Genomic DNA, 9,911 nt, shown 5'->3' with positions numbered 1-9,911 from the left:
TTCGAATTAGTTGCTCCCACCCCGAGGGGCCTGGGTAAAGCCTCCCTGGTTCTAGGAATATTAACCAGCAACTTTCTCTGGGAATTGGGTAAGAGAGACCAGCTCTGGGGGGCAGAGTGTAAAGGAGGGCCCGCTTTAAGTTTCGGTCCAAAGAGCCGGGAGGTCAGGCTCCCAGAAGCCCGGGCTGTAGTCCTGGGCTCTCTAGAGAACCCAGAGCTAGCCGCTTCCCCATCCGGGCCTCAGTTTCTCTCATCTGTAAAATGGAGCTGGAGAGTTGAGAAGATGAACCTCATAAAAGTGATTCTTGAAGTCTTTTCGTTGTCGGCAATGCTTCCTTTACGAGAAGACCAAAGTAGCTCTCGCCTCCACTAGCCACCCCGCCCCGAGCCTTCACACTCTCTGTTCCTGAGACTTGGGTTCCCTTTCCAAGGCCGTGAGGTTGCACGAGTGGAGCAGGAGGCGGGACCCAGAGGCACCGGAGGCCACGCCTCTAGACCGCCCATTGGTTGCTTTTGAACCTCTGAGCCCGCCTCTGGCGGTGGGGGCAAGCGGGGCGGGCGAGCCGCGGCGCCTCTATAAAGACGGCTCCCGGCTTCAGCCCTCGCCTTCTACAACCGTCTTTTCCCAACTTCTCGGTCTTAGCTTTCGCGTGGCGTCCGCCTCCTCCGTGCGCTTCGCCTCCCTCCTCTTACTTCGACACCAGAATCATGAAGGTCGCCAGTGGCAGTGCCGCGGCCGCCGCGGGCCCCAGTTGCGCGCTGAAGGCCGGCAAGACGGCGGGCGGCGCGGGCGAGGTGGTGCGCTGTCTGTCCGAGCAGAGCGTGGCCATCTCGCGCTGCGCTGGGGGCGCTGGGGCGCGCCTGCCGGCCCTGCTCGACGAGCAGCAGGTGAACGTCCTGCTCTACGACATGAATGGCTGCTACTCGCGCCTCAAGGAGCTGGTGCCCACCCTGCCCCAGAACCGCAAGGTGAGCCGGGTGGAGATCCTCCAGCACGTCATCGACTACATCTGGGACCTGGAGTTGGAGCTGAACTCAGAATCCCAAGTCGGGACCCCCGGAGGCCGGGGTCTCCCTGCCCGTGCTCCGCTCAGCACCCTCAACGGCGAGATCAGCGCCCTGGCGGCCGAGGTGAGATCCGAACTGGAGAACGCGAGCGTTTTCTTTCTATGGATGGTAAACTGAGGCCCAGAGAGAGGCGAGGGGTGGGTATTTGGCTCCACGTCGGCCCAATCCTTTCGGGCACCTGGCTGTGCCACGGAGATCAGAAAACACGCTCACTTAAAGTGCCCGCTGGGGAAGGGCTTGCAGCCTTGTCCCCTCCGACTGTCTCACTTCTCCCTCTTTTTCACAGGCGGCATGTGTCCCGGCGGACGATCGCATCTTATGTCGCTGAAGCGCCTCTCTCCTGGATTGGCGGACCCCAGCCCTCCAGGGGGGCGAGAAGAATCCATGCTCTTTGATCCTGCAGAGCGCCTTGCCAGAGCTGGGGAGGCACAAGATTGAGATCAGCGACTGTGGGGCGCTTGCTGGATCCAGCCCAGGGCCAGGGGACTGAGGAGAGCAGGCAGGCTGACCCTCCCTCTGCACCTACCAGCCACCAGAGACTTGGGGGACCCCCCCAGTGTGTTTCTATTTTTTGAAAAGCAGACATTTTAAAAAATGGTCACGTTTGGTGCTTCTCAGATTTCTGAGGAAATTAATTGCTTTGTATTGTATATTACAATGATCACCAAGAATATTGTTTTACAATAGTTCTGTGGGGTGGTTTTTTTGTTGTTGTTGTTGTTGTTGTTATTAAACAAATACTTTAGACTGCGGTAAAGTTGCAGTGATTTCTTGGACTGAGGGGAGGGCCTTGGGATGCCGGTGACCCCTGACCCTTTTCACAGCTGGTGCTGGGGGGAGGGAGGGAACTAGAAGGCCACATCTGGACTGTCGCTTTTACCGACCTGAACTGAGTGTTTTCCGGTGTCTTTAAAGTCTATTCTTTTCCCACCACCAGCCATTTTCCTGCTCCCTGGTGTCATAAAATTAAATCCTCTAGATCTCTAGGGTTCTCCAAGTGGTCTTGGGCCATCTGGGTCACCTGGGGAGGTTGTTAAAAAAAATCAACCTGCCAAGTACCCCTGTCGGTTGAGTATTCCACAGGCCATTGAAGTCGGAGAACCTGGTTACTGGGCCACCTCCATCTTTGCCAAGACGGGGGAAGGGGAGACCTAGAGGAAAGACTTGCCCAGAGCCTGAGGCAGGACCTCTGTCGCCCCATTCCCCAGTGGGAGGTGCCTCCCCTGTTGGACTGCCTAGCCCTGGATTGTAGCAAGCTGCCCTGGGGCTTCCAGCTCGTCCAAGTGGGTGAGCAAGTTGGCAGAGCCAGCCTGGGCACAGCTGCTGGGCCACCTGCTCTGGGTCCAGGCTCTGCCCCCTCACCCTGGCCCGGGTATGCCGACAGCTCACACAGACCTCTCTCCCCCAGGGTTCCCGTGTGGGCTGAGGAAGAATGGGAGAGTCAGTCCCCAGCTCTTGAGTAGGGAGAAAGATGTCATTGGCAAGGGGCTATCTGCCTGGACATGTGTGAGTTTGTACTCGGGGGAGTGCATAGGAGTGTCTGGGCCTGTGTTAGTGACATGAGTGAACTGGTAGATTTCCCCCCCTAGTGGGGCTGGGTCACTTGCTGGTGTACAGGCCTAGGGGTGTGGGTAAGGATACCCATGGGAGTGTATGCAGAAGGGCAAATGAGAGCACATGTGTTCTGCAGATAAGTGCAACCTCCAGCTGTTTGGGCTTGTGTGTTCTGCCTCAGTGCATTATGGGCATCTCTGCATGGGTCTGGCTTGATGGATGGGTCGGTGTGTCCCGGAGCTTCCGAACCATACTGTGGGTTTCTAACTGTATAATTGTTCTGTGTGTTGGCTGGCATTCCTAGGTCTCTGCTGGTCTGGGGTGGAGGTGGGGGTAGCTGTGTTCAGTCAAACCCTCCTTCTGAAGTTCAAGTACCAGCCCTCTGAGCAATTGTTGGGCTCTGGGGATACCACCCCTCCAGCATCCCTACCACCTACAGGGAAAAACCCAGCCCCACCAAGGGCAAATGACGTGCCCCAGAGACATTTTGTCAATGCTCAACTCTTTACACAGGGGACCCCACGGATCCCTGTGGGGCTAAAGGCAGGATTCTGATCCCAGGTTTACAACAATAAACTGAGGCTCCAAAGAGATGAACAGCATTGGGGGCAAAGGCAAGATCATCACCCGCTGAGCAGTAACCCTGAGCCAGGTGCCTCCCCACCCCAAGCACGTTATGGCCTTGATCAAAGAATACAATATCTGGAAGTAAATTATGCCCTTTGCCACGCCCCACTCAACACCCCACCCCGCCGCTGTTTCGTAGCATTCACTTCTCCGAATTGTAGATAATACACAGACTAGAGCACTTAGCACGCAGCATTTGAGAGCTACAAATTATCATTATTAACTGTCGCCTGTGTGTCCTTGGAGTGTCCTCAGAGGCACACGTGTGCACCCATTCCCTCCCAGGGCCGCCCCCCTGCGAGCCCACCCACGGGCACGTGGGCGTGTCCCCCGCGCGTCCTCCCACACACGGCAAGGCTTCCTTCCAGGGGAGGAAGGGGCTGCGGCGGGGGGCCTCGGCCACCACCATCCCCGAGACCCCCTCCCTCCCGCCCCCACCCCGCGCCGTTCAGGCGCACTCTGGCTTCCACGTTTCCCTCTTTTCCCCTTTGGCCGGGGCCCAGCCCATCTGGAGGCCGGCTCGGCGGCGGCCTGGGAGCGTTTCCATCAGCTGGGCCCGAGGAATGCGGAGCTATTTAACCTGAGCATCCCCAGGTGTACGGAGGCGCCTGGCTGTCTGGGGCCCGCCGCCTTTGGCACGGCCGCGCTAGACAAACAGCGCCGCCCCCGCCCTGCCCCTCCGCCCGCAGCTGCAGCCGGGCCTGGGAACGGGCGGGCGCTGCTGGGCTTGCATCAGGCTCGCCTAACGGGGTGGGGGTGGGGTGGGGGCACAAGGGGGCAGGCGTGACAGAGAGTGTGTGTGTGTGTGTGGCACGCACAACCCTGCTGTGTGTGTGCAGTGTGCAAAACTAATGTATGTGTGTAGCACCCAGACCTTTGCGGTGTGCATCTGCTCTGTGTGTATGTGTGTGTAGCACACAAAACCTGGCTCTGCGTGTGTGTGTGTGTGTGTGTGTGTGTGTGTGTGTGTGTGTGTGTGTTGCAAAGCCCTGCTTCTTTCAGCGCTGCTTGGGAAATCATTAACGCCTTAACCCCTCCTGGACAGTGGGGAGGAGGGGAGACACAGGACACCAGGACAAGGACTCGGGCATTGGATTCTGCCTGCCCAGAGCTGTGGGCCTGAAACCTGAAATCCTTTTTTATTTTATTTAACAAACACTTATGGAGCACTTACTATGTGCCAGGTATCATACTAAGCTCTTTTAAAAATTAATTCATTTAATCCTCCTCCCAGCTGTACAAGAGATGCTACCATGCTCGCTTCTATAAAAATAACCAGAGCAACAGCAGAAATAATAGGCTCACGTTTCAGACAGATCTGGATCAGCCTTGGGGCTCATCCCTTCACCTGTTTCTGCCTCTGTTTTCTCATCTGAGAAATGGGATCCAGAAGCGTGGCTCCAAGGCCCATTGAAGCAGTGCACATTAAAAGTTTAGCACTGTGGGGCACCTCGATGGCTTTATGGGTGAACGTTCAATTCTCGATCTCGGCTCAGGTCATGATCTTGGGGTCATGAGTTCGAGCCCTGCCTCCGGCTCCACACTAAGCAGAGCCTGCTTGGGATTCTCTCCCTTTCCCCTTCCCCCAACTCTAAAAAAAGGTTGGGGGGGAACCTTAGCACCCTGACTGGACACTTAGTGTAGGGGGTATAAAATGTTCTAAGCCCTTACTATGGGGACTGACTCATCAGGTCTGTAGGCTGTATCGGCCCATTGCTATTTCTGCTTTTCAACTGTACACCTTCAGAGAGGTGAGGTGACCCACCCAACACCACACTGGGACACGGACTTAGAGGGCTTTTTTTTTTTTTTTTTAAAGATTTTATTTATTTATTTGACAGAGAGAAAGATCACAAATAGGCAGAGAGACAGACAGAGAGAGAGATGAGGAGAAGCAGGCTCCCTGCTGAGCAGAGAGCCCAATGCGGGACTCGATCCCAGGCCTCTGGGATCATGACCCGAGCCGAAGGCAGAGGCTTAACCCACTGAGCCACCCAGGCGCCCCTTAGAGGGCTTTTCATAAATCAGGTTGGTCTGATCAAGGCTTATGAGCTCCTTCAGGTTCTCATAGGACATCCAACTGAGCTGTTTCATTGTATTTCCAATTGAAATCATCCTGGTCAATCTATATTTTTCTTTTAAATGCGTAAGCTAGAAAAATGCAGGACACATAATACATATCACAATTTCTGCAACCCACATTTTGGCATTTGTTTAAAAAAAAAAAAAAATCTAACTACAGCCTCAAAAGATGGAAGTGACCGAGGCTCTGTTGACTTCTGAGAGGTGCTGGGCTAGGCTCTGTGTGAGCTGGTCGTGAGAGGCAGGTCACACAGCTAGACCTGGGTCATGAACCAGCTTTCAACCAACCAACTGGTGGAAATGTCTGCTTCTGTCCCAGAGGCCAAGGCGTCACTGGGCCCCCACTTCTCCACACACACCCTCCCCTCTGTGGGGGTTAGGGTGCTTCACATACAGCCAACCTTATACCTGCCTGAGTCACCCAGAGCTCAGAGTTGGCTTAATAAGGAGGTGCCCTGGAGCCCCCCACATTTTGTCTCCTGAGACTAAGGCTCAGCCCTATAACCTTTATCTGTGCCAGCTACTTGTACAGAGAGCTCCAGGAACTGCAGGCCAGATAGGACTTTCCTCTGCCCAGGGTCACATAGAGCAAGGCTTTCCTGGGACAGGCGGGCCTATGATCCCAGCCCAGAGGGAAGGGAGGTGAGTCATGGCCAGGCCAGGGTCCGGGAAAGGGAAGGGAAGGGAAGAGAGGAAACCAGAAGGCCTGGAGGCGCACGTGGTTGGAGGGGGAAGCCCTTATCTTCCCAGACCCGCCCTGGCTGGTGCTTCCGGCCCCAACTCTTGCAAAATCTTTTTCCCAGCGCTGCCCCCAAGGTGAGCGCCTTGGGCTAATACAGAATTGCATAGGGGCCTGTGCAAGGGGCAGCTGGAGAGTGGGGGTGGGGAAGCAGGAGCTGCAGGCCAAGAGGGGCAAGAAAAGGCGGACTTGGCTTCTAGGCCCAGTGCCACTTCTCACTGGGCACTTGCTTCACCTTCCAGGCCCTTGGCACCCTCAGTTTAAAATGGGGGTTAAAGTCACTGTTCTGAGGCTTCCGTGAGATCATCCTGATCCGGTCCAGTCCTCAAAAGGCTCAGTCGGTTGAACGTCTGACTTTAACTCAGGTCACAGTCCCGGGGACCTAGGATCCCTCGGGCTTGGAAGCAGGGAGCCTGCTTCTCTCTCTGCCTGTAGCTCTCCCTGCTTGTGCTCTCTCTCTGACAAGTAAATGAGATCTTTAGAAGAGAAAACAAAAGAAAGGAAAGGAAAAGAGAAGAGAAGAAAAGGAAAGAAAAAAAGAAAAGAAAAAGCCCCAGGCTAGGCCACTGTCATCTCTACCTGGAAAACTGTGCCAGACCCAAGTTTATTCAACAAATTGTTATAAATCTCGATGAGCTAGGAGCTAAGGGGGTTGCAGGGTTGCAGCAGCTAACAATTTAGGTGAAAATGCTTGCCCTCTTGAAACTTACATTCAAGTGGAAGAAAACAGACCGTAAACAAACATGCTACTTGTAATCATAGGCGGATTTAACCCTGAAATGACTGAAGCTTAAACTTCAAGTTTTCTCGTTTGGAAAAAGTGCAAGCAACTTGTTCGTGTTTTTCTATGTGATTTTATAAAATTCTGTAAAATTTGCAAGCTGTTTTGTCCAGGTTGCAAAAATCTAGTTTCCACAAAACTTAGATTTTCCCCTGTATATACAAAGCGGGTGACGCGACAGGATCCAAGCTTGAAGGCTGCAGGAGACGCAGCAGGATCAAATCTACAGGTGTTATTCGTTTCTTCAGCTCGACACCCTAAGTTCCCCGAGTGGCAGGGAAAGCCGGGGTGATGAAAGCACGCCAGTGCACCTCTGAACTCGCTCGCGCACCGGCAAAGGTGGACGCCCGGTCCGCTTCGGCTTTATTTCGGGTCACAGGCGCCCTCCCCCGGAAAGAGCCAGAACAGCGCCAGGGCGGGCGAAAAACGCGGCCAGGGTCCTGCAGGCAGCAAAAGCCGGTGCTTTGGCGTCCTCTCGCGGACTCTTTGGGAACTGCAGTTGGTGCTGTGCGGGTGTTGGAAGAGCACTTCCGTGTCTAGTATGTGGATGTGTCTTGTACACATCAGGCGACCAATCCAGAAATCTCTGCCCTCAGCCCTTGCTCTTATCAGGGCATTAGCTACCTTTTCCCGCACGGTCTCATCCTCTTTCTTTTTCCTTGTTGTGTGACAGCCCCTCTGAGACCCCATTACCTCATCCATAAGAGCAGGAGCTCTCAGGGTCACCTGGGTGGCTCAGTGGGTTAAAGCCTCTGCCTTTTGGCTCAGGTGATGATCTCAGGGTCCTGGGATCGAGCCCCACATCGGGCTTTCTACTCAGCGGAGAGCCTGCTTCTCCCTCTCTCTCTGCCTGTTGGGCTCCTCGCTCCTCCCTGCTTGTGTTCACTCACTCTCTGGCAAATAGATAAATAAGATCTTTTTTAAAAAAGAAAAAAAAAAAAGTGGGTTAAGCCTCTGCTTTTGGCTCAGGTCATGATCCCAGGGTTCTGGGATAGAACCTGAATCCAGCTTTCTGCTCAGCCAGGAGCCTGCTTCCCCCACTACCTCTGCCTGCCTCTCTGCCTACTTGTGATCTCTCTCTCTGTCAAATAAATAAATAAAATCTTAAAAAAAAAAAAAAGTCAGGACTGGGAGGTCCCTAAGGCATCTCTTTACCCAACACACTTATTGTAGAGATAAAGAAAGGGAAACCCAAAGAGGGGAAGTGACTTGCCCAAAGTCCCACAGCCTTGGTCTCCTGGGCTTGAGTCATGTATTAAGAATAATTTGGGGGATACTTCTTTCCCATTTTGAGGATTAGCAAGAACATATTACATTTACTTTTTGTTTGTTTGTTTATTTTAAATTTTGTTTTTTCAAGTAATCTCTATACTGCATGTGGGGCTTGAACTCAAGACCCTGAGAGAGTCACATGCTCTTCTGACTGAGCCAGCCATGTGCCTCCTTGAACACCGTCCCACAGACACACACTAACACTCATCCAGTTTCCAAGTCCTGCCAATTTATCTTTATTTTTATTTTATTTATTAGGTTTTTTAAAATTTATTTATTCATTTGACACACAGAGAGAGACAAAGAGCACAAGCAGGGGGAGAAGCAGAGGAAGAGGGAGAAGCAGACTCCCTGAAGAGCAGCGAGACCAACATGGGGCTCATTCCCACGACCTGAACCAAAGGCAGATGTTTAACCATCTGAGCCGCCCAGATGCCCCCAATTTATTTTTATTTTTGAAGATTTTACTTATTCAGGGCACCTGGGTGGCTCTGTCGGTGAAGCGTCTGCTCAGGTCATGATCCCAGGGACCTGGGATTGAGTCCCACCAGCAGGGAGCCTGCTTCTCCCTCTCCCCCTCCTCCTTGTGTTCCCTCTCTCACTGCGTCTCTCTCTGTCAAATAAATAAATAAAATTCTTAAAAAATTTTTTTTTTTAATTTTTATTTATTTGACAGAAAGCAATCACAAGTAGGCAGAGAGACAGGCAGAGAGAGAGGAGGAAGCAGGCTCCCTGCCGAGCAGAGAGCCTGATGTGGGGCTCGATCCCAGGACCCTGGGATCATGACCCGAGCCGAAGGCAGAGGCTTCAACCCACTGAGCCACCCAAGCGCCCCAAAATTCTTAAAAATTTTTTAAAAATATTTTACTTATTCATTTGATACAGAGAAAGACAGAGACAGAGCATGAGCAGGGGACGAGGCAGAGGGAGAGGGCGAAGCAGACTCCCTGCTTGAGCCAGGAACCCAACATGGGGCTCGATCCCAGGACCCAGAGATCATGACCTGACTGGAAGGCAAACGCTTAACCACCTGAGCCACCCAGGCGACCTTCCTCATGCAGTTTTTATTTTTATTTATTTTTTTCTCATGGCCATTTAAAAAAATAACCCCTCCCCCACACATACCCCACAAATTCTTTGACACTCCCTCCCATCAGAAGGTGGCTCTATATCCCCTTCCCATGAACCTGAATGGGCTTTTGTGACTGCTTTGACCAACTAATTACAGGAAAAGTGATGCTACCTATCTTCCAAGGCTGGATCATGAAAAGCCATTCGGCCTGGCTTTGGCTTCTGCCCATTTTTCCCGGGGCACTCACTCTGGAGGAAGCAGCTGCCCTGTGAGCCTGGCATGAGAGTGCCAGAGTCCCACCAAGAGATCCCAGCTGGGGGAGCCTGGGTGGCTCAGTGGGTTAAGTCTCTGCCTTCAGCTCAGATCATGGTCTCAGGTCCTGGGATTGAGCCCCTCGTTGGGCTCTCTGCTCAGCGGGGAGCCTGCTCCCCGTGCCTCACCTGCCTCTCTGCCTGCTTGTGATCTCTCTCAGTCAAATAAATAAATAAACTGGGACGCCTGGGTGGCTCAGTTGGTTAAGCAGCTGCCTTCGGCTCAGGTCATGATCCCAGCGTCCTGGGATCGAGTCCCACATCCGGCTCCTTGCTCCACAGGGAGCCTGCTTCTCCCTCTGACTCTGCCTGCCACTCTGCCTGTGCTTGTTCTCACTCGCTCGCTCTCTGACCAATAAATAAATAAAATATAAATAAATAAATAAATAAATAAATAAATAAAATC

The 9,911-nt window shown here is 53.1% G+C and overlaps 1 protein-coding gene across 1 annotated transcript; it reads left to right on the top strand.

Annotated features, from left to right (window-relative positions):
• The first annotated feature begins 586 nt into the window (after window positions 1-586).
• ID1 (inhibitor of DNA binding 1, HLH protein) lies at window positions 587-1,824 on the top strand. Its single transcript, XM_032351066.1, has 2 exons — window positions 587-1,130; window positions 1,354-1,824. The coding sequence occupies exons 1-2, from the start codon at window positions 708-710 to the stop codon at window positions 1,393-1,395; spliced, it is 465 nt and encodes a 154-aa protein (XP_032206957.1). The 5' UTR covers window positions 587-707; the 3' UTR covers window positions 1,396-1,824.
• The last annotated feature ends 8,087 nt before the right edge of the window (window positions 1,825-9,911 follow it).

This window comes from Mustela erminea, chromosome 7, assembly GCF_009829155.1.
Source record: "Mustela erminea isolate mMusErm1 chromosome 7, mMusErm1.Pri, whole genome shotgun sequence".
In the NCBI taxonomy this organism is placed as follows: Eukaryota; Metazoa; Chordata; class Mammalia; order Carnivora; family Mustelidae; genus Mustela; species Mustela erminea.
Note: the sequence above shows the minus strand (reverse complement) of the source record. Positions and strands in the feature narration are given on the sequence as shown.

Coding starts and splice junctions, on each gene's coding strand:
- ID1 (XM_032351066.1), top strand. CDS start 708: ATGAAGGTCGCCAGTGGCAGTGCCGCGGCCGCCGCGGGCCCCAGTTGC. Junction 1,131..1,353: donor TCAGCGCCCTGGCGGCCGAG/GTGAGATCCGAA, acceptor TCTTTTTCACAG/GCGGCATGTGTCCCGGCGGA.